This window comes from Balaenoptera acutorostrata, chromosome 14 (assembly GCF_949987535.1).
Source record: "Balaenoptera acutorostrata chromosome 14, mBalAcu1.1, whole genome shotgun sequence".
NCBI lineage: Eukaryota > Metazoa > Chordata > Mammalia > Artiodactyla > Balaenopteridae > Balaenoptera > Balaenoptera acutorostrata.
This window is the reverse complement of record NC_080077.1, coordinates 81,815,830-81,839,808: the sequence shown is the minus strand read 5'-3', so window position 1 is coordinate 81,839,808 and position 23,979 is coordinate 81,815,830. Positions and strand designations below refer to the sequence as shown.

The window sequence follows — 23,979 nt, the reverse complement described above, 5'->3', positions numbered from 1 at the left end:
TATCAAGAGTAATTGTCTGATGCTGGCCTTCTAACCAGGTTCATTGGAATCCTTTAAATGTCAAATGTAGAGAAATGTATCAGAAAGTACTCAAATCTATCCAGTAAAGTGGACACATCTAAACAAATATTGCTTAAAATATCTGGTAAACTTTGTACACCCATGTTCTTAGCAGCATTATCCACAATAACTAAAGGGTGGAAGCAACCCAAGTGTCCACCGATGTTGGTACATACATACAAGAGAATATCATTCAGCCATAGAAGAAAGAACATTCTGACACATGCTACAAGCACTGATGAACCCTGAGGACACTAGGCTAAGTGAAGTAAGTCAGTCACCAAAGGACAAATACTGTATGATTCCACTCATAAGGAAACCTAGAGTCATCAAATTCATAGAAACAGAAAGCAGAATGTTTGTTGCCATGGTAGGGGGGACAGAGGGTAGCAGGAATGGAGAGTTATTGTTTAACAGGTAGAGAGTTTCAGTTTTGCAAGATGAAAAAGTTCTGGAGATGAATGTGGTGATGTTAGCACAACCATTGAATGTATTAATCGCCACTGAAATGTGCACTTGAAATGGTTAAAATGGTCAATTTTATGTTTTACGTATATACATGTATATTTTACCACAATTTTAAAAAAGAAAAAAATTTTGGTAATATATATTCGCCATCAGAAGTTTGGTAGTTTCAGAAGTATCTGAACAAGACACTGTTGGTACATGGGACAGAAAATGCTAGATAAGCAGTATTTCCAGAGTTAGTTCCATAATTATTAACAGTTCTCTATGTCTCAACCTCAAATTCATCACAATAAATCTAGGGTCTTTTACTTAAGAGTTTTTCTCTTTTTAAAAAGATTTATGAGGGCTTCCCTGGTGGCGCAGTGGTTGAGAATCTGCCTGCCAATGCAGGGGACACGGGTTCGAGCCCTGGTCTGGGAAGATCCCACATGCCTCGGAGCAACTAGGCCTGTGAGCCACAACTACTGAGCCTGCGCTCCGCAACAAGAGAAGCCGTGACAGTGAGAGGCCTGCACACCACGATGAAGAGTGGCCCCCGCTTGCCACAACTAGAGAAAGTCCTCGCACAGAAACGAAGACCCAAAACAGCCAAAAATAAATAATAAATAATAAATAAATAAATAAAGATTTATGAGTAGCTGTGTTTTAAAGGTACTGAATCTTACGAAGGCATTCACAGTGTTGGACTATAAAGCAGATGGTCATTTCAAATGGTAACTTTGTTCTACAATAAACTGTTAGTTTGGGGAAAACCATGGAGAACCCTCTCACACCTTCCGCGGTGGTCTCCTCTCCAGCTAAGGGTGTACTGAAGCCATCCTCGTATTCCGCGGTCACGTTGACCAGGTACAGGGTCTCTGGCTTCAAGTTGCCGAGAACGACACTGGTGCTCGAGGCTGGCTCCACCACTGTCACCTCACCATCCCCAGTAGCCTCCTTGTAGGTGATGTGGTATGAAAAAACATTTTCTCCAGCAGGAGACCAACTGGTTTTCAAATTGTAGGAAGTCACCTCAGAAAAACTAAGATCCTTTGGAGGCACATAAGCTGTTAAGGAAAAAAAAAAAAGGACATAGTTAAAATTTTTAAATCTATAAAGCAAAAATGGAGCTAATGACTACACACATCTTCAAATGCCTTACATTCATTTGGGAGAGTGGTCATTGAGACCAATGCACTGAGTAAACGTTGCACACAAGACCACTGAGAGAAAGCCTCTCACTCACAGCCCCGCAAAGAGGTCCTGATCATTTGTCTTGACCATTCATAATACTAAGTTATGTGTTTAAATAACCAGTTAAAACTGAATTAGAGTTTTGAGCTTCTTAAGACAAAGCGCTAATGGAATGGTCCTGCCCACAACTGGAATACTTAAACAGTAACAGACCTAAAATGAACCATCAAAATGTTCCCATTCATGCCGGGCAATCAGATATTAACCTTTGGTGGTAGACAGATATTTCAAAGTAATAATTAAAAATTTTTTCCTAACAAAAGAGTATTTATTAAACTAAATCATAGGAAGGCACAATGTTTAAGGCACACTCACTATCCTTAGGGGACATACAATCAAATTGGAGAGACAAGAGAGTGTAAAGTTATTAACAAAAGAAAGTAGTATATTTGAATGCCAAATGACTACAAGTGATAAGTGTTATAGCCCTAGAACAGTTAAGAAGCTTGATGAAAGAGATGGGACTTTTAATCGAATGTTGAAAAACAGAATTTGGACAAATGAAGAAAAAAGGATAGGGAATTCCAGATGTGAGGTAGGATGCCCAAAAATGGTCCAGGAAAGAGAATGCATAAGAAAGATTCAAAGATCCAGGACTATGTTCCGGTCACCTTTGATTCAAAGCAACTAGCTCCGCATCTAACACATGGTAGACACTCAATTCGTGGTTATTGAATTGGATGCGACAAACGGGTTTGATAAAGCTGGTTGCCCGCCCTGACTGAGGATCTAAGATCAAAAACAGCTCATGACTCCTAGGATAAACAGCTTTTTCACCAATAAATACCTGACCCATACCCAGGAGAAAGTCATATGTCAGAGCTAAATGAGCTAAGTTCAGTAGTTTTCAATAACATAGGAAAGTTACTTTTTCCTATAGATAAAAAGAATTGACAAAGCATATTATCCACAATTTTAGAACCAAAAATGCTTTGTTCATGAAGAGATAACTTTTACTTTACAAAGTCTACTGACCTTTCTTCTTTATAGCTGCCAATTCTTGCTCAATTCTAAGACAGATAGACTGTGTGAGTTCAAAAGATATCCTCTGAAAAGCATCAAAATCTTCCACTGTGAACACATGGGTCTCAGCAGGAGGAGAGGCAATGGCTTCTAATTCTGAGCGAACAGCATCCTTCACACCAACCGCAAAGATTTCAACATCTGAATTCCTTAGTTTTATAGCTGGGTCTCTGAAAGCATCGGAAGATTTTCCATCCGTGATAAGAATCATGACCTTTGGGACGTTGCTTCTTGAACCCTTGCTCGGCACAAATATTTTCTCTCTAACGTAAGTCATTGCTTTCCCAGTGTTGGTAGATCCTCCTCTGTAGGGGAAGGTGTTTATTGCTTCAAGTATATCTTCAACTTTGGTGAATTTTTTCAATGTGAACTCAGTATGAGGATCCCGGCTGTACTGGACAAGACTTATCTGTACCCTATTTGGTGAAATCTCAAAACTTTTTACGAGAACTTCTAAAAAGGCTCTAACTTTAACAAAATTTGCAATCCCAATGCTATAGGAACCATCAACCAAAAACACAATATCGGCTTTTATATCCACACCACGTGAGCATTCTGTAAAAAGAAAGAAAGCCCATTAAAGTTCAACAAATACAAATTAATCAATAAAATATAGATACAGCTGTCCCTCTGCATCCTTGGGGGATTGGTTCCAGGACCTCCTTCCCCACACCAAACTCCAGGGATGCTCAAGTCCATTCTATAAAATGGCACAGGGAAGTAAGCCCTCCAGATCTACGGATTCCGCATCTGCAGATTCAACCAACGTCAGACCACACAGTGGTTGAATCTGTGGATACGGAACCTCACATACGGAAGGCCTATGGTATCCGGTTTTCTTAGTAAGCAGCCTTCTTTAAAAGAAAACTATTGCAAACATTTTGTTTAAAAGTAAACCTGAACCAGGAAGGCATACTATCAAATGGACCTTCAGGTATTCCAAACTCAGTGATACACCCATTAACTCACCCACTTGAATTTTCACTGGCTGAGTCTTCTCCATTATTGAAACCGGTTCACTGGATGTCAGTCCCTTCATGGCAGAAACGCTGATCTGGTATTCTGTGTCTGCTGAGAGGTCACGAACACTGAGTGTGGTCGTCTGAGGACCCACACTCAGAGCATGCTGTCGGCTTCCTGTGGTCATGGGTGTAAGGAGAACTTTATAGCCAGTCACTGGGCTAGGAGACGGATTCCAACTTAGCTTAACGTATTTTGATGAGACTTCCGTGGCAATCAAATTTGAAGGAGGTTCAACAACTACAAAATAACAAGCAGAAGAGTGATTAAAAACAGTGAGATGCAACCCTATTAGTGAGGTCTTCCTGTTTGCACCTCAATTTTCCTTATTCGAATTAATCGTGAATGCATCAGGAAAAGTTCCCCAATCCCACTCCCCCACTTCCACCTGTACCCATCAAACCGAAAGAGACTCAGTGCCTGAATTTTAATCAGGGAGATGAGAAGTTTAGGGAAAAAGAAGTCCTTGGAGAAATTAATAATAGGACATCTGATGCCTAATTCATTCTCTGGGACCAAGATTTTCCATTCTGGTTTTGGTATTACACTCATTGCCTTTATTCAGGTACCAAAGGAGGCACTTGATGAATGTTTGTTAAATCAATGACTTACTCAATGCTTTAGAAAGTTTTTCTCTTTTAATAGTAATGTAAGCATAATAATGTAATATTTAAGATACTTTATAATATGCCAAGAAAGATAAAGAATTCAGCAGTTCTTAAATGACAGGTTCTTACCATCTTAAGCAATTGTATTTCCACTTATTCAACACAAGAAAAAAAGTTCAGCTATGTTCATAATGCCACCAAACAGGGGTGAAACAATGGTTTACAACATGCATATTGACAAGCAAATACTGATAATCTAAAAATGTTCTATCCTTACTCAGTGTAGAACCTAGTCGTGTATTGGGCTGGCCAAAAAGTTCGTTCGGGTTTTTCCGTTAACATGTTCCGAACGAACTTTTCAGCCAATCCAATGCTTAGCAGATAACAAAGTATTTTAAGCTATTTCAGACCAAATCTTCAAGGTTTTAGATTTGCCAGTGGAATCAGTTTCCCAGAAGATATAGTTCTAAGTTTTTATTATAAGTCAGGCTGCAACAGTGGATGACAAAATATGTACAAGGTTACTCACTGTCTTCTCAAAAAGGCAGTCAGATGTAGTCCATAAAAATATGCCTAAAGAAGCGAGAAGCAGTGGGAGGAAAGCAGTGGATGTGCCAAGTGGAAGTTTAGGCAAAACTCTGGAGTGATGCGGAGACAGTGCTGGGGGGCAGAAGTCGCAGGCGATCGCCAGCAACAGAGAGAAGGCCCCAAAAGAGACTGTGAACACCTGCAACGCAGCCCACACCCCTTCCAGGGAGAGTTCAAACGGGGGCAGAACAAAACTCTGGCCTAACCTCGCACACACACCCTAGCGAAGGTGAAAAACTTGAATGTTTTAAAAGACTGAGTAAAGAGAGGTTGACCAGGGGAAAGTTGGGCGGGGGTGGATTTTGTAATAACGCAGAGCAAAAAATCAAACATTAGGCAGTAAAACAAAGAAAGAGATTCAGAGCCCATGAAGTAATAAGAAGGAGTTCTGAGACAAATTAGAGCCAATGAACATTGCCAAAATACTTGGGGTTTGTAGATTAAAGAGTTTATATGATTGAAGATGTAGCTATTTGGAACTTATCTTTAATCAGTTGTGAATTCTTAGGCTAAGAGGCGAACAATTATGGAAACTGTGACTTCTTAATACTCCAAAGGATGCTTATGAAATGTCTTTTCTCTCTCCCATGTATTTAAAAGCAATGACTGATAAAATGGAAGCATTTTCCAAATGTGGGAGGATCAAATTGACTGATCTTTGAAATATTCTTAAGAGCCCTGAAAACGCTATGCAGATTATGGTGATGGAAACTCTTTTCCTCTGCCATTTAATAGAAACAGAATGCTAAACTAAATGTCCCCCTGCCTGTGAAGCCGTAACTGCTCTCAAGTAATGGAAAAGGGGGACACATGGGAACACCCAACAATTCACTCACCTTCTTCTCCACTAACCAATTCACCAAGCTGGTCATCCACACCTGAGCACACCTGGGAGATGATCTCATTCTGAATATCCACAATCGCATCGAAGTTGGCCACGTTGAAAACGTGATTTAGTGAAGGTGTGGAGGCGATTTGTTTGAGTTCTTTTGCATCTGCAGCTTTAATGCCTTAAAAAAAAAAAAAAAGGACAAGGATATGGGAAGGGAAATGTGGGAAGTAAAGACATTTGCAAGTCCTATTCAGTCATAAACTGGAATTGTTTTGCGTCCTAATGAATGTGCAACTGTTGAAATGACAAAAGCATTTTCCCATTTCACGTAACATGGCCAAAGAGGCAAAAGACTGGTTGATAAAACAGAGTGGGCTCTCATGCCAACCATGCCATCATTTGTCCCTGCCATCTGTAAAGATAATACGTTTTTCTTCCAGAGTCCTGAATGAGCTGGAACCCTCTGAATTCTTCAAGTGTTACGTAAGAGAGGAAACATAAAAAACACTTAATGATAATACAAGGAGGATCTTTATTAGAATCATTGGCCCAGCATTCACTGAAAAGCAGAGTGTTGACAAAGAATGTGAATACCGCCTTACTTAATGCATATGCTAAAGGAGTTACGTGAGAGAAATAGATAAGCAGAACTTCTACTCAAAAATGATTTGGATTAACACTACACTATCAAATGCAGTAAAAACTGCTTTCCTTCCTTGAGAAAGAATCCTTCTTTGAGGAATCAACCCTTCATCTTCCTGGCCATTAAGTATTAAAGTCGTTCTAAAATGAAAATACTTAACCAAACTTGACCTACCCAAGGAGAAAACTTCAACCCCAATACTTCGAAGCTCTCTTGCTGGAATTTCCACTTCGTCCTGGGATTTGCCATCCGTAATAATAATTGCCACTTTGGGAAAGCCAACTCTTGCTCCAGCAGATTCCGTGAAAGTATTTTTAATTAAGTAATCAATGGCTTCCCCTGAAACGAAAAAGAAATATGTTCAGTTCCACGTGACACAATTTCACCAAAATCAAAAGCTATGGGATTCTACTGGGCATATACCCTGAGAAAACCATAATTCAAAAAGAGTCATGTACCAAAATGTTCATTGTAGCTCTATTTACAATAGCCAGGACATGGAAGCAACCTAAGTGTCTGTCCATCATCGGATGAATGGATAAAGAAGATGTGGCACAAATATACAATGGAATATTACTCAGCCATAAAAAGAAACGAAATGGAGTTATTTGTAGTGAGGTGGATGGAGTTAGAGTCTGTCATACAGAGTGAAGTAAGTCAGAAAGAGAAAAACAAATACAGTATGCTAACACATATATATGGAATCTAAGGGAAAAAAAAAAAAGGTCATGAAGAACCTAGTGGCAAGACGGGAATAAAGACACAGACCTACTAGAGAATGGACTTGAGGATATGGGGAGGGGGAAGGGTACGATGTGACAAAGTGAGAGAGTGGCATGGACATATATACACTACCAAACGTAAAATAGATAGCTAGTGGGAAGCAACTGCATAGCACAGGGAGATCAGCTCGGTGCTTTGTGACCACCTAGAGGAGTGGGATAGGGAGGGTGGGAGGAAGGGAGATACAAGAGGGAAGAGATATGGGAACATATGTATATGTATAACTGATTTACTTCGTTATAAAGCAGAAACTAACACACCATTGTAAAGCAATTATACTCCAATAAAGATGTTAAAAAAAAAAAAGCTATGGGATTAATTTCAAAATTATTTAACATATGATAATTTGCGCAATGCATCATTTCTTTCCCAAACAGACATTTCATTTATCTTAAACAATACCACAGGGGCTTCCCTGGTGGTGCAGTGGTTGAGAATCCGCCTGCCAATGCAGGGGACACGGGTTCGAGCCCTGGTCTGGGAAGATCCCACATGCCGCGGAGCAACTGGGCCCATGAGCCACAACTACTGAGCCCGCGCGTCTGGAGCCTGGGCTCCGCAACAAGAGAGGCCGCGATAGTGAGAGGCCCGCGCACCGCGATGAAGAGTGGCCCCCGCTCACCGCAACTAGAGAAAGCCCTCGCACAGAAACGAAGACCCAACACAGACAAAAATAAATTAATTTTTTAAAAAAATACCACAATTTGTAAAAACATACCTGTCATTGTGTTGCCACCTTTGTATGGGATTTTTTTAATTGCAGCAAGCAGCTCATCCCGTTGGTAGTACTGATTTAAGTTAAATTCCGTCCTGGTGTCAGAGCTGTACTGAACAACTCCAACCCTTGTCTTCTCTTCCCCAACGTCAAACGCAGACACAAGAGCAGCAATGAAGTCTAAAATGTACTTGAAATTATTTCTTCCCACACTCCATGAGCCATCCACAAGGAACACTAAATCAGTCCAGGCACTGACAGAGCATTCTGAAATACACGTGATATAGTTTTTAAATGACACACTAATAAATCTATCTAGCATTAAGGAATACAAACTAACATGGCAAAAAGGTTGGCTCCTAAAATCGTTTTGTTCATTAGAACTTTTCACATTGTTCTTTACCCACAACTGACATGCACAAAAGAATGTAAAACTTTACTGGCACACATAGAAGCATTTTCAGTACCTTCGTGAACATGCATTTCTGCAACTATATGTCTTTAAACTGTTGTATAAGACATTGTGCAAGACTAGATACGTATATATATGACCTATTCTCCAAGAGCCTGTGACCCAAGTATTGTTGCTATTGATTTGTCTCTTTTTATAACTATATCCTCACTCTTTTCTCCAAGTAAAAACTATATAAAATATCTAGGAGACATACAAAAGAAATGTAAGCAAAGTGTTTTCATTCTTGGTATTCTGAGATCAATAAATACAAAACAATTGCTATACCATTTAAGCAAATGTGGTAGGGTTGAAGAAAAGAGCAAATCTTTTTTAACATTCTCCTGCATTTCACAATATAATTGTCTAAAGTTTGCAGCTGGTTAGTCTAGAGGGTTAATGGAGTCTTAACAGAAGTACCAACAAGCATAAATGTGATGCAAAATAGCCATAATATCTTGTCCTAATTATCAATGTATTTAAATTTGACAACTAAAACCTTCTTGTACTAAACAAAACGGGGGGAAAACATTTTCATTCAAAAGTAAAAATATATGTAGTACCCTTAAATCACTAAAAATGCAACAATTGGCCTTTATAACCAAACATATTATTCCCTCTCTCTGTGGTCAGGTGGGGATGGGGAAACAGGTTGGTTTTTATGAAAACCTGTATTCATAAGGCAAAGCTGAGTGAATTTTCTGAAGATATTTTTGTCCCTGCAGTCAGTTGGTAAATAATAAGAGAAGTATTTGGCTAGGAAGAGAAGGAAAGGTCCTGGGAAATTTGCAAGCCACTACAAGTTGCATGCCTAAATAATTTTTGCATACTATTTAATGGGCCAATTTAAGCCTACTGAAAGTCAATATTTAGAATAATGCTTTGATTTAGAATAAATATTGATGATTCAGGGAAAATATTTGCATTGTAACTGCATACTATAAACTTCGCTTCAGATGATTAGACATCAAAAAGAATTATAAACAGTGATCTGGAGGGAAAAATTCAGGATAAAGGGAACTTCATGTTCACAATCTTTTTATTGTTATCCTGAGTCATAAATCCAATTTACAAGGTGGCAAAATTAGAAGTCCAAGAAACCCTTCAAGGCTCCATCCCAGCAAGTCACACAAAGCAGTGTAAGACCAAAAGGGGCTAGAAGCCACAAAACCAGACAATAAAATTGTTTTCATTCGATTACAAATGCATCAACTTATCAGAGACGTCTTACAGAGACTCTGGAAATGGTTACAACTGCACCAACTAAGCCCATGTAAACACCCTAGAAATAAGCATAACATATACAGAGACCTAGAAATACATTTTCATGGCAATGGAATTGCTGAAAACACTGTGAGGGCATCTCCCTTGTGGTCCAGCCTTATAGTTCCCATGTATCCCTGAGCTACCACCTATTTCTATAGTTTGTCTTTGAGAAAGGAGTTAAGTCCAGTGATGAGCTTTGTTTTTCACCTACTGCCAAAATCCTGCAGGGGAACTTGGACACACACAAATTGAAAACACTCCCAGTAAAAAGAATATTTAGTACATAGAATGAATGGTTAGAAAGTCAGAACGTAGGTATTATGATCACTTAGTCATACATTACTATGACATTGCCTGTACTTCTTGTAGATAAAGCTTACAGAAATTAATATATCATTAATCATATAATGTTATGTCATAATTCTAGTTATTACTTTAAAATGTATATCTCAGAAAAAAATTTTATGTTAGAATAGTTTCAGATTTACAGAAAAGTTACAAAGATAGTACAAAGCATCTGTTCCCTTTTACTTTCTTCTTTTGTGTTAAACAAATATTTTTAGGTGTACCATTTTATTTTATTTTTAGCTATATTTTTGGTTATTTATTTATTCTTAGTGGTTGTTCTTGGAATTGCAGTATGCATCAGTTACTACTGATTTAATTCCAGTAAAATATAGTAACTGTGCTCCAGAATAACTTCATTCTACCTGCCCCCACTTCTTTTTGGCTATTATCATCATATATATTGTATCTATGTATGCTATAAACTCAACAATACAATGTTACAATTACTGCTTTAAACAATCTTACATTTATTAAAGAAATTAAGAAATAAAGTCTTATATTTGCCCACATAAAAAAAAAAAGAAATTAATATAGGAGTGAGATCAAACTATGCACCTAGTTGGAACACCTCCTTTATATTACATTTATAACTTCTGCAAAGCCAAGCACAAATATTAAGGGAAATGCTTACTTTGTATCTCTGTTTTTCCAGGTTTCTTCTCCCCTGGCTTTATCGGGCCACCTGTTTGAACTGAATCAAAACTTGATTATTACAAAAAGAAATGGACCCATACAAATACTTCCTAAGAAGAAAATAAGTATGTTGTCTTTCAAATGTATGGTCCATTCCCAGCTGGTCAGAGAATACAGCCAAATAAGCATTCCCTGGCAAATAAATTATTTTTAGTGAGATTTTAGATGTATTTCAAAACGGATACTAACATTGTTGTCCGGCAAAGCCTAATGTTTTTAACAGTTTTCATTCATAATATTCCTGCTGTTTCCAGAGACCAGGATCATAAATCAGGAATGAATTACTCACAGCTACTAACATCTAGGATCATTGAAAGAAGAGTTAATATGGATATAAATTAACTCTGCATAATAACAACTTAAATTTGAAAGTTGGAGAAACCTTCTGCAAAATATGAGGTATAAAAGTACTTTATATGTGTGCTTACTTGTTAATTGGCCTATAACTGGTACACTTTCTTCTACTTCATCATATGAAGTGATTGTCACCACATACTCTATTTCAGGTATAAGCTCTGTTAATAAAGTTTCAGTGGTACTAGCTGCAAGGGTAAATTCTTTAGTGGGCCCATCTGCAAACATAGAAAGAAAAACATCAATGCAACAAAACTTTTTTCACATATAACATAACATATACTCAAAATCTCAAGATTCAAAATATACATTTTTTTAGAATACCCAAATGTTATTTTTTACTGCCTTCCAAGACAAACATTTTGAATTCTAGAAATTCAATAAATGAACTGGCATTGCCTTTACTTGTTACAATCGTATTCCATATTTGTTTGAGGACTCAAGTATTCCTCTAGATTAAAGATATACCAGAATATCAAACAAAAATCTCTCATTATTTTTGAATATTAATGGTAGATAACAAATTTTTTTATAAATGAGATCTAAAGCAGAAAATAATTTAATTTTAAATGATGCATTGGAGGAGAGCACTGAAAGAAATAGAAGGGCTGAAAATCAACTCAAAGACAACAAACCCCATAGGCTAAAAGGAACATCTACTGGGAGACAGCATCCTCTTCTACAGAAGAAGTGCATCTTCCATACTCCAGCGGGGGATGGGAGCATACTCTAATGGGTAACCATGGTCCTCTGAATTGACTTAACTAGGTATCAAACATTTCAAGGTACAGTGTACTGAGCACTTCCTTATATATTGACGATTATGTACTTCCTTCTGGATTATGATAATGCTCAATTCAATCAGGAAACACAGTGGTTCTTAGGGACTAAGTGACTTTTAAAATTCTTAAACATATTAAATTTTCATCAAAACATAAATAATCAAAAAAGGTAACGAGTGTAAAAGAACCCTGAGAAATGCTCCAGGTTTACGTGTGGAGCATTGCGGAACCCACCAGGGCCCCCATGGGAAAATAAGACACCAGGGCTCTGCCAGGTTGGATGGTCCCAGTGTCAGTTTTTAAGGTATAGGAGTCAGTCATTTCCAACATCTGGAAACCAGATGAACTCTTTTTCAACTGTTTTTCTGCTTTGGAATAAATGAAATAGTTAACGGCAAATATATTTGGGAAGAAAATATTCAAGGAATAAAAAGTAAATTCTTGATCACTTTTTAAGTTCTTGGATCATATGGGAGAAAAATACAGCTTCCCAATCCCCTGATAAATCAGCATTTAAAATCAGTGGTATTTTTTAAAGGCCATAAGTATGTAAACACAGGTCTGGTGCTAAGTCATGTTGACATCATCTATCGCTTCTGTCAGCCAATACAGACCTCTTCCTACCACTTGGCCATTGCTAGTAAAAACGGTTATTTTCCCATTCCACATTAGAAATCAAAGTTATTCAACAGAAATGGGTTCTCCACACTTGGGCAACATCATGAATACTAAAGAAAACTTTTGAGAACAAGCAAACAAGTTTTCTTCTTTCAAAGACTCTTAGCCTTAGGATCTACAGAATCTATCTAGTAAATCCTTGTCTTCCATCATGGCAGCTCACCACCATCCCAGAATCTGTGTCCTGAGTACCGAAATGTGCAGGACACTGGGCAAGGCGTAACAACTCACTTCATCACTTGTCACTTGAAGTGTTGGACAGATTAAGTGATTCAAGAAGAATGTCAAGAAGTGATCATTCTATTTTATAAAATCAAAGATTACCAGCAATATTCTGATCGGGGGGGGGGGGGAGTCTATTTTTAGTAACAACAGCTTAGCACAGCAAGCCAAGTTAATAAAGCTAACACTATAAAAATATAATAATGGGTACTGGGCTGGAAATCTGGAGATCTGAGTCCACCAAATATCTTGCGACATTAGGTAAACCCCTCAGGTTTGCTAAATCCTGGCTTCCTCATAATGAAATGGAAGGAGGGCAAAAGATCAGATTATATCACCTTTGATGTCTCTGTTCTAAAATCCCAACATCTCAAAACTTACCCGTTGTGGAGTCCACTGTTATTTTGAAACCCACAATTGGATCAGGTGGTCTTGCCCATGACATATGAACAGTATTTTCATCTATAATTTTAAAATTCAAGTCTGAAGGTGGGTCAACTGCAAGAGAGAGAGTTGATATCAGTTACATTTTCCAATGTCACAAAACGGTCAATTTAATTAATAAAGAATTGTGTTGAGCAAAGCTTACTAAAATTGTCTTTGCATAAATTTGTTTCCAACAAATATAAAAGATATCTTGTTGGACAAGAATAAAATTAAAAGCTGACAAGATGTGACAAAACATCAGAGAGTATACATATTACAGAAGACAGCACAAAACACTTTGGATTCTTGAGTTGCTAGGTCATCCAAGAATGGCCAGCAAAATCAAGCAAAATAGAAACATATTTGGATACAAGTACATACAGGTACAATGAAATCACATATAATAACCACATATGCAAACAATTCACATAACAATTAAGGAATTTTCGATACATGCTGAGTGCATTTTGAATAAGCATGCCAAATCACAACCTGCTTACAACCACAGAGGTTAAGTGAGAACACTGACATAATACATTTTTTCCATAATGTGGAAAAGAATCAATGATATTTTGGTTCATTCTCTGCATCATTGCCTTGTTATTAATTTTTGTTTGATAATTCTCAATCTGTGGCAGAGATGAAAAATGTATTTTAATAAAAAGGAGGAATCATGGGAAATTTAGCACTGTTATGTCTCACAAGGAAATATACATTTAAATGTATATTTGTATTCATATAGACCAATATTCAAAAATAGTAATAAGGGATGTCAATCATTTATAAGTATATAAAGAGTGATATACAGATGTTTATAAAACTAACAAACATTCTGCCTGTTTACACCAATTTGCTGTACGTTTGCAAGGTGTAAACCAACACTGTTATTTTCCTTTGCAGCAGGTATACTCCATACTAGAAGTGGCATTTTAAATTAAAATGCCAGTATGGTCCTTTACAAAACAATGGTTAATTATGAAAAGACAACATCAATGTATATTTATGGACATTTATTTACAGAACTTAAAGAAAATAGTGAGGAAGGATCAGCAATCTGAAGACATGACTGTGCATAAATCTTGGAGAAGTCAATGACAGGAATAATTGAAAAGTACAGAGAGCAATAGTTTACATACAAAACTGTACAGCATCATGCATGTGTCAATGAAATGTTGACTTGTTTTTAGTCTCCCACAATGAACGAAAGCCTCCATGTACAATAGTCATTACACAAAGACATTCCAGAAATATTTTATAATGATATTCTCTCTGCAGTGTTCATGCCTCATCATGCAGCATTGTACTGACTCACTGTCAGTGCATGGTCGATGCATTAAAAATTATTACTCTTGAAGCAGGTCAACACAATAAGATGACTTTCCGCCATACTCTTCTTAAAGTGTTTCAGATTGAAAGTATTCCTTGTGAGTCAGAATTTTTGTCTCTGTTTTGAGAGATTACAGTCTCCTTTTAGGTTTTCCTCAAGGTCAATTGAACTATAGCAGTAGCTTTGAGACATGAGTCATAGAATTTAACTGGGGTTAGGGATTTATGTAATATTAATAGCACATTTTAATGGAAATTATACAAATTAAGCAAACATTTGCTTTAATGAACTGCTGCTTCCAACTGTAGGAGATGGCTTTTTATTTTTATCGGATACGCTAGTAATGGAATGAATGTTATTTTCTTACTATCCATACACAGGCAGTGAGATTAGACTATTAATCTACATGCATAGTTTAATTATTCAACATTCTGCTGTCTGTAACCGTTTTGCGAGGTTTACTGGTAGTCATCACTTAGTAGAACAAGCATGCAACAGATGTTAATAGGACAGTAGGTATTAAGAATATCATTATAAAATATTGTTCCAGTAGCAATGGCTCAGGACAAATTTAATGCAAAGGCAGACGCAACTGGCCTGAGCATGCTTTTAAAAAAAATCAGTACATGGAAAAACAGTACCACCAACCTTGCAAGGAAATTGACCTGAAGCAGCAGACATTAGGTTAAAACTGCTGAAGGGCAGCAGCAGCCCACCTTGTTGATTTCCAAATGACCAGGATTCCAGAAAAACTGAAAAATTGACTGTTGGGAAAAGTCTTTAACATTTCAGAGGATTTTAAGGTGTTTATAGAAACTCAGATGTGGTACTTGGGGATCAAAAGTAGTAAAGAATGGTCGACCAGCAATGTGTACAACAGAGAGCCCTTTCCACTTTTCTTCTTGCCACTTTTATCACTTGTGAAACCTCTTAGGCTTGCCATTCTGTTTATATATTTTGCTTGTTTGTTTCATGAAAAAAGATAATGAAGCAGGTGCGAGTGTGGACCCCTGTCAACTTGAATCAATGCGAAATGTATTTTCATTAACTTTGAAAATCTTTTATTTTATATAAAAATAATTCACAACTGCCCTTGCATTGTTACAAGCGGCGTCTACGCAGATGCCAGAATATTTCTAAAATGAACAATCTACATAGGGATTATGATTGTAAAGAGTCATAGTTGTGTAGAATAAGAATCTGAACGAAGACAAATAGAAGTAAAATTATAAATAAATAAGATAGCAATCAGATATATATTCACAAAACTGAATACTGAGAGTGAAGAAACTAAAATTTTAAGTATTCATAACACTAGCAGTTTAAGTTCATATTTATGAATAATGCTTTTTGTTATCAAAAAGCTATGCTAGGAAAGCTGCATTCTGCTAATATCTTCCTTACATAAATTGGCAGGACTTAGGACTTTTTAGGAATAATTATAGCTAGCATTTGCTGAGTCTCTCTTCTGTGACAGGCAGAGAGCTAGTCACTTTATATATCGTCTCCTTCTTTTCTCATGATCACCCAGAAGAGTGGCCTAATTATCCCTGATACACGGATGAGTCAGTGAAATTCGGAAGGTTTAACACAGCTAATAAGCAGCAAAACTTTGATCCCATAGTCTGACTCCAGAGCATACAGTTTCCTACCATACTGGCTTAAATGTAAAAACTAAGAAATATTTGAGTGAAAGATTAACTTTAGAAACCAATATTGATATGTATTTGCCTATTAAAATATACATAAGTATTTCTCTACTCTATAAAAAACCTTTATTTGATGCCTGGTCAACAATAAATATGTGCTATTTAGACATCTCTAATTCAGATACAGATAGAATTTGGTATATTAACTTTACAACTTGTTCAAGCAATTTTGAAACCAAAGTATCTATCTTGATATATAATTTTTTTTACAAAACATTGTTTTTAATTATGGCACCTAAGAGGAAGACATAAAAGTTTACCCAGAGGTGGATGGATGGATGGATGGATGGATGGACAGACAGGTGGGAGGAGATTAGTCTAGTAAGACTTGGCAAGTGTATAAAATGTATTAAAGGTAAAGGAAAACAGAGAACACACTACTGAAATATCATCTTGATGAACTAGTAAGACCTTTAGTCTAATCTCTGTGATAGCAACACTGAGAAGGGTACTACCTTAATGGCAGAAACCTTGAGAAGTGCACAAAGTGTGGTTTTACTATATTCAGTATGCATTAATTTATATTTTCCATCCAAAGCTAGTATAAATTTAATGATCTCTGCCATGATACAGATACCAAAAATAAGCAGTTGAAAAGTTCATATTTTAGACAAGTAATGAATTATTCTGTACAGATTACAAAATGCATCCTTTCATGAAACTGACTGGGTTGACCCGTTTTCAAGCAAGAAAGCAGCACAGTGTGGGCAAACTAGCACAAAACCAGGACTAGAAGACCTGGGTCTTGTCTATGCCTTGTCCCTAGGCAATCAGGTTAGTTGACTGAGTTATTCAGCTTCTCTGGTCCTCATTTTCTCATTTGGAAAATGAGAGAATTAGAATAGATGATCTATAAGTTCCCGTCGAGTTTGAAATTTCTGTTAGAACATAAGTTAGACACAGGATTATAGAAATATACATTAATTAGCCTCTTAACCTAGACGTAAGATAATTAAAGCTTATGACTTCAACTCACTGATGAATTAAAAATATCCAGTCATTCATTATATATTATGAACTACAAATCAGACTTACTAAAATTACAACTCTGTTTTTTACAAAACATATGTTCATCTCAAATTCTAGATTAACTAGAAAGGTGTCTAATTCTCAGGGAACACTGGCCATTAACCTTTAAATGCAAAGTGTTAAACTTTCTAAATGGCAATTTACATATTATATGATACAGGAACCAAAAATAAGTCACACATTCTAGATCTTACAGAGCACTGGCCAGGTTATAAGGTTAATAAAGTCTATGCTGTAGCTAAAAATTACAAATATTAAAAGCAAAAAAAAAAATCATTTTCACTCTTATTTCTATGGAACAAATACTGTATTATGAAAAATAAAGTTCCTTGTATAAGTAGGTAGAAGAAAACAACATGACAAAGGTGGTACCCCTATAAAAAAGGAGCAATGCAAAAAGTGAACGCCAAAACCTTTTCATTAAAGGTATTGAGCGTCAACATATAAAAAAAAGTAAGTAGAAATTGACTGGAAAATAGTATGAATACAAGAGTACAAGTATGAGTTGCAAAAGGGAAAGAAAAGTAGCAATGGTACTTTTTTTTTTTTTAGTGTACTCTTTTTTTTTTTTAACATCTTTATCGGAGTAGAATTGCTTTACAATGGTGGGTTAGTTTCTGCTTTATAAGAAAGTGAATCAGCTATACCTATACATACATCCCCATATCTCCTCCCTCCTGCGTCTCCCTCCCACCCTCCGCAATGGCTACTTTTGAACTAAAATCAAAATAACATATCAAGAAGCAGGGCTGCGAGTTGAACTTTTGAAATGTGCCATAAGAAATACTTCAGAGAAATTCTGTTTGCAGCCCATCGTCCCCAGAAGGGCCTTGGCCACAAACTTTGCTAGCCCTTCCCAAGCTCCTGGGGCCACTTAGTAATTAACACCCGAGCTTTGCGGTCCAGTGCTTGAAACGTGGCCAGTCCAGATGAAATGCGCTGCAAGCATAACCTACATACCCCATTTCGGACTTAGTCACGAAGAATGCAAAATATCTTACTAATAATTTTTATATTGATTACATGTTAAAATGGTAATATTATGGATATATTAGGTTAAGGGAAATATGTTATAAAGATTAATTTCTCCTGCTTCTTTTTCCTTTTTGAATGTCACAACCAGAAGATTTTAAAGTTACAAATGTAGCTTGCATTTGTGGCTCACAATCTATTTCTATTTGACAGGGCCAAACTAGAATAAGGCCCCCTCCAAATAATACATCTTACAAAAAGATCATTATTAAACGCTGGCCTAAGGGGGTGAGAGACAAGAAGAGAAACAGCTTAAGAAAGCAAAAGAAAGAGCTGTATGATGTGGAAATAAATACAAATCTAAAAGATAAATTATGAGAAATACGGAAACAATCAGTAATGTAGAGAGTAAAATGTTCTTTTCAACTGCACTTTGCTAACCAGCCATTATCCAATTCAGAACTGATTTTTTTCCATTTACATCATTTCCAACCCAATTCTGGTCCTAAGAATTCTCAACCTTTTCTGCTTTTCAAATAACTATTTTCTTAATGAGCAATAAATATGCCACTTTAGTGAATTATCTAAAAATATCTTTAGTAGGGCTTCCAGAAGTTCCTCAAGTGAAATTCCTTCCTAACAACGACATAGAAAGGAACATTAAAGGCAATCTCATCTGAATATTACTTCACAGAGGCCACTTTGAAAAGCCTCTACATTCATAAAGTATTAATCAGATAAGAAGAGCCAGCAAGTTTCCCTCACTTTTCTGAACAAGCCGTACATTTTGAAGACTCTCTGCTTTGCCCAGTCTTAGTTTTTTGTATCTGCAGTCTCGAACTAGAGAATCAAACACAATAGAAAAGTTTTTGAAAATCTCAGTGTGGTCATGAAACAGCTCTACTTCCCCACAGCCTCTAAGAAACACAAACCCCCCCACCTTACCCCCCTTCCACACTGACCCACACAGAAGTATTGCTCTTCTCCCTTAATTTCATCGGGGGCGTTTCTGCATTGGAAAAAAGTATACATTTTTAAAGATGTCTTTTATGGTATTACCCCATTTACCTTGCAGAACAATAAATCTAATTTATCAGGTCTCCAACGACAACTGAGAGGACACAGAAGCCCCTCTTGGGTCAATACACAGAAAGGGCTTGTTCCGCGAATGCTGAGAAAGGAAGGCATCAAGTGCACACCGCAGCAAGCCTAAAACAAGGTTAAAACTCTAGCAGAAGTCTTTCGTTTTCCAAGGGCTGGAGCGTACTGAGCCGTTTTGCAGACCCTGAGGCCCCGAGACCCATCTCCGAGCCTCTGACCGACTCCGCACTCAGGTCTGGAGCTGAGGGAAGGAGGGAGGGGTAGGTGGTGCCCGGCTTGCCAGGCGCCCGCTAGCTTCCTAGCTTGAGAACCTTGGCCCGGACCCAACCTGTTCGCGTGGGGCTGGGCCTGGGCTTGGGCCACGGGTCTCGTGGCCCAGCGAACCAGACAGAGACAGCGGCGACCTCGGGCCGCGAGAACACACGCCGCGTCCCGGATCCCTGCTGGCCCGCCAGCCCCGGGGCGGCTGAGCTGCTACCTCATTTGCCTGCCCCGCCCGCCTGGCCAACTGGACTCCCCACAAAACACACAGAGGCGCGGAGCCGGCGCTGTTGGAGTCCTTTATTGCGTGCTGTCACCGAGGTCGCCGTGCCGAGCCAGGCGCTCACCAGCCACGCGCACGGGCGAGCGCGCCCGCGCTCCGGGGCTCCCGGGGACCCCCCGGAGGTGTTCGTTCCGCAGCGCTGGGTGCAGCCGTCGCCCCCTCCCGGACGGCTGGTCCTCCCGGAAGGCGGCCGTGTCGGTGGCAGTGCGGACAGCACACCGCAGAGACCAGAGCGAGGAGGGCACACAGCACTGTACGGAACGGCTGAAGCAGAATACGAAAGAGCGGGCCCTGAGAGCTGGGAGGTGGACAGACCTCAGAGAAGGGGGCGTTTCTCCGAAGGAGAGAAACCCCGGGAGAAAACACGAAGCGCAGGGAGAAACAGAGCAAGCAACAGAGACAAGAAAGATCTGCTTCCTTCCTTTCTAGACTTCTGCATGGTCACGGGGGAGAAGGAGGGAAGAGCCTTTTACCTTCTGCCTCAATGGAAGACAGGAGCAGGGCCGCGCCCAGGGCGGCGAGCGCTGGGGGAAGCCTGGTCCGCATGCTCGGCCTCGGGGCTCACAGCCGCATGAAGGGATCTGCGGGAGGAAGCAGTGACGGCATCAGAACCGGGTCCGGGCAGGCCGGGAGCCAGGTTAGAACTGGAGCCTGGACCCGGGCCAGGACCCGACCAGATCTGCCGTAATGACCATAGGGCCCAGACCAGCATATAATGGGCCTATTGTGAAGCAGTGTAAGTCAAGTTCATCTGCAGCAGTTTAATCACGGCACTAAGAGGGAGTTCAAGTTTAAAGAAGGTCCTGTTTTCCTGGAGGCTGGTCCTGCTTAACATCCGGGGTGAAGGCCTTACCACGCCCCACATAACTCCATCCCCCCGGTGATGGCTAATTCAGAGGTCATCTTTTCCCTGACTCAACCAAATGCCTCTTCCAGCTGGGGTTTTTATTTGGCCAGCCGTTTTTTCCTAGCTGCTGAACTCTTTAGGTGACGGTACTTTAGTGGTCTCAGGGTAATTTGGAAAAGTATAATAAACCTCTTTTACTCTCTTTTTGCTTCATTTTGTTCTGCCTACAAATATGCAGCTCTTGAAGGTCTGACATGGATTATACAGAAATATGTACAGACCAAGAGAAACTTGACCCCCCTGCTAGCTATGTTGTCTTCACAGCTGATAAATCTTTTACTCAGGATGAGGAAAAAAAAAACAACTCTAAAATACATAATAAAAAGGGAAAGGCAATAGAAGAAAGCAAAGCACTCTTTCCTGTTTTCCCAAGACATTTTTTAATAAAATTCTCAGTAATAATTAATCTTCTCATTTAACTGTTCATTTGTTCCAGAAGATTACAGGTTTATATGCTCAGGAGGAGAATACATTCTACACTGATTTTTCCTGATTCTGTAACTAGGTTATTAATTCTTTAAAGACAAATAGTCTTATTCGTCTTTTGTGGTTTTCGGCACACAGTAGGTGCCTAACCCATGTCAGTAGAAGGAAATCTTCCAAAATATTCTAAGGTCCAATTCAGAGACAAAAGCTACTAGCAACGAACTTAAAAGTGGGAGGCTGCCAGAAGCAAAACATAAAAAGAGAATCGATTCTGAGGTACATAAATGATTGTAAGGCAACAGACCAGACCTCGTGAAAAACGAAGTCATGCCTGGGAATCCAAAAATGAGCCAAAGGTCGAGCCCTCTTTGAGAAAAGAAACTGACAACCTCCAACCATGTCTTTCCAAATTATTGGCACAATGTATCAGGGCAGCTTTCCTGGGCCTGAGTGTAAATTGCATTTTAAATGTCTGATGAACAGGCGTGCCAAATTGCCCGGAGCACCTTTTTATGAAGCCAAGATTAAACTTTTGTCGCTGCTCTGGGGATCCAAGAACTCTAGCAGTTTCTTTCTTCCCAATTAACAACTGTTTGACATTTCTAACCCTTTTCTACATCAGTGAAAAGCAAGAGGTGGGACTGGCCCATTGTCCCGTCATCTGGCCTTAACTTTAATAATTTCCAACTCAGTTGGCAGTCATGCTTGAGAAAAGTTAAAGGCTGACAGTCGACCCACCAAAAAACCGTGTGCCGCTTTTTTTTTTTTTTTAACCTCTGCACTAGCTACAAAAACCTGAGTGGTGGAAGGGCTATCGCCTGGGTCTAGAGCGCCACCTATCGGCTACCTGACTCAGCGGCACAAGGAATCATGTCTCGGCGTTATCTGAACATAGAATCAGTGCAGCCAGGCATTCCACCCATATGTTAAAAAAAAAAAAAAAAAAAAAAGTTTTCTCTCCTTTTAGCCAAAATATTTATATGAATATTTAGCAGCACTTCATTGAGCACGCTCAGACATAAAATCTGAAAGCGGCCGCCCCTACGTGGCAGCGAGGATTCCCTCACTTCACCCTCATGAATGAATATGAGTCAATTGCGGGGGTGGGGAAAGGGGTAGGAGCCTTACGGGGTTCATCTCCTCCTGCCAACTCGTCCCCTCCCCCCTCCCCGCTGGAAACGGCCAATTCCTTTAACTCCCTTGTCAAGTTAAAAAAGGAAATTACACCCTCACCCCTACCCCCCGGGGTGCCTCCAGATCTCCTGCGCGTCACCCACGGCGACCTTGACACTCGTTACCCAAGGACCAAGTTTAGCGCTCATTTCCTTTCTTGCCCCGTCCCTCCCCGGCGTTCCAGCACACTTCAGCGTTCCACCACGTAATCCGGGGTGAGTTGGGGGGAAAGGGGTCCCGGAAAGCCCCGAAAGGACCACCGGCGGGTCCCTGCGGGTGCCTGATTTGGTGTGCCTCTTCTGCTCCCTGGCTACAGCCCCCGCTCCGTAAATAACTCTCTGATCCCTACCCTCTTTGGATGCGAGAAGGAAACTCCCCCCAGAGGTTCCACGACCCTGAGAAGGGCGTCCACCTATGCACTGAGGGGGGAGGGAGCCGTCTCCAGAAGCTGGATAAAGTCGGCCTAGGCTGAGTCCCCCAGAGCTGAACTGACCCACCATGTGGGATGCTTTGAAAAGCAGAGGAAGGAGGCAGATCACTCGCCCGGGAGTCTGTCTCCGGATGCCACACGCACCGACGCAGCCTCGACGAGGGGCAGAGCCCTCCGCCGGCCCTGCAAAGAACTCCGCACCGTGCATCGCTGAAACGCCTTCCCCGCGCGCGCGTGCGGCCCCGCGGCAGCCGAGGCCCTGAGGGACCCCAGGAGCCGGCGCGCCCTGCGTCAATTTTCAACGACGCCTCTACAGACGAAATCCCTCCACACTCTGGAACATCGAACGGGGTGCTTTACGCGTGCACAGCCTCCCTGCATCAGCTCTTCAGAAAACCCACAATTCTCTCCCCCTCAATGACTCAAACGAATCACAAAAAGCTCAGAATACCCGGCAGATGTCAGGCACAAGACCAAACGGTCCCCGCTCGGGCTCCCTAATGGCTTAGAACCGAGCAAGGAAGAGGCGAGAAGCAAGTTTCCCTAGTTATCTTTGGAGGGGGCGAGGTGCCGGGGCCGGACCGACCTGAGGCGGTGGTGACCGAGGTAGCGGCGGCGATAGTGGCTTCCCGGCGTGGTAGAGGCCGGCCCCTCGGTGTGGCCCGCGCACGCCCGGGCAATCGGCGCTGCGCTCCGGGCGCACCTGGCGGCTGCCCGCAGGCGGGCAGCGGCAGGGCCACCGGGCCGGAGGAGGAGGAGAAGGAGGATCCCGGGCGGAGAGGCGGGCGCCGCGGGACAGGCGGAGACGGCCCGGGACCGCAGCTGCCGGCGCGCGGACGCGTCTGGGGCGGCTCGCCTTCGTCGAGTGGGAAGAGGCTCCGCGCCGCGGGCTACTTAATAGAGGGCTGTTCCCAGCTCTCAGTTTACTCGGTTACGAAACGCCTGAGAAGGTGGACGGCTGCCACGGGGTGATGTATGCTCCTCCGGCGGTGAAGGAGGTCTACTTTTGGGAACGTGTGCATACTTCGAGCATTCCTTCTGCGTGAGGTGGCGATCGCCGTAGTAGCAGTGCCCCGCCGGGGAGGAGGGAGGGGGGCAGGGCAGGGGGAGGAGGAAGCGGGGAGGGGGACAGCAGCAGCCGGGTTCACTGCCAAGGGAATCCGCTCAC

At 40.5% G+C, this 23,979-nt stretch overlaps 1 protein-coding gene across 4 annotated transcripts in view; it reads right to left on the bottom strand.

The window, feature by feature from the left end:
• COL12A1 (collagen type XII alpha 1 chain) overlaps positions 1-23,774 on the bottom strand; it is a 118,448-nt gene extending 94,674 nt beyond the window's left edge. For 3 of the 4 annotated variants that reach the window (XM_007167998.2, XM_007168000.2, XM_007168001.3), the window contains exons 1-11: positions 23,398-23,774; positions 20,349-20,456; positions 13,149-13,265; positions 11,160-11,303; positions 10,670-10,729; positions 7,977-8,240; positions 6,650-6,814; positions 5,837-6,010; positions 3,754-4,044; positions 2,737-3,339; positions 1,302-1,574 (exon numbers count right to left, since the gene is read on the bottom strand). In XM_007167998.2, coding sequence (XP_007168060.2) covers positions 1,302-1,574; positions 2,737-3,339; positions 3,754-4,044; positions 5,837-6,010; positions 6,650-6,814; positions 7,977-8,240; positions 10,670-10,729; positions 11,160-11,303; positions 13,149-13,265; positions 20,349-20,421 — 2,164 coding nt within the window. In that variant the 5' untranslated portion in view covers positions 20,422-20,456; positions 23,398-23,774. The remainder of the gene's footprint in view (positions 1-1,301; positions 1,575-2,736; positions 3,340-3,753; positions 4,045-5,836; positions 6,011-6,649; positions 6,815-7,976; positions 8,241-10,669; positions 10,730-11,159; positions 11,304-13,148; positions 13,266-20,348; positions 20,457-23,397) is intronic. The other variant, XM_007168003.2, reaches the window with a different exon arrangement.
• Positions 23,775-23,979: the final 205 nt, after the last annotated feature.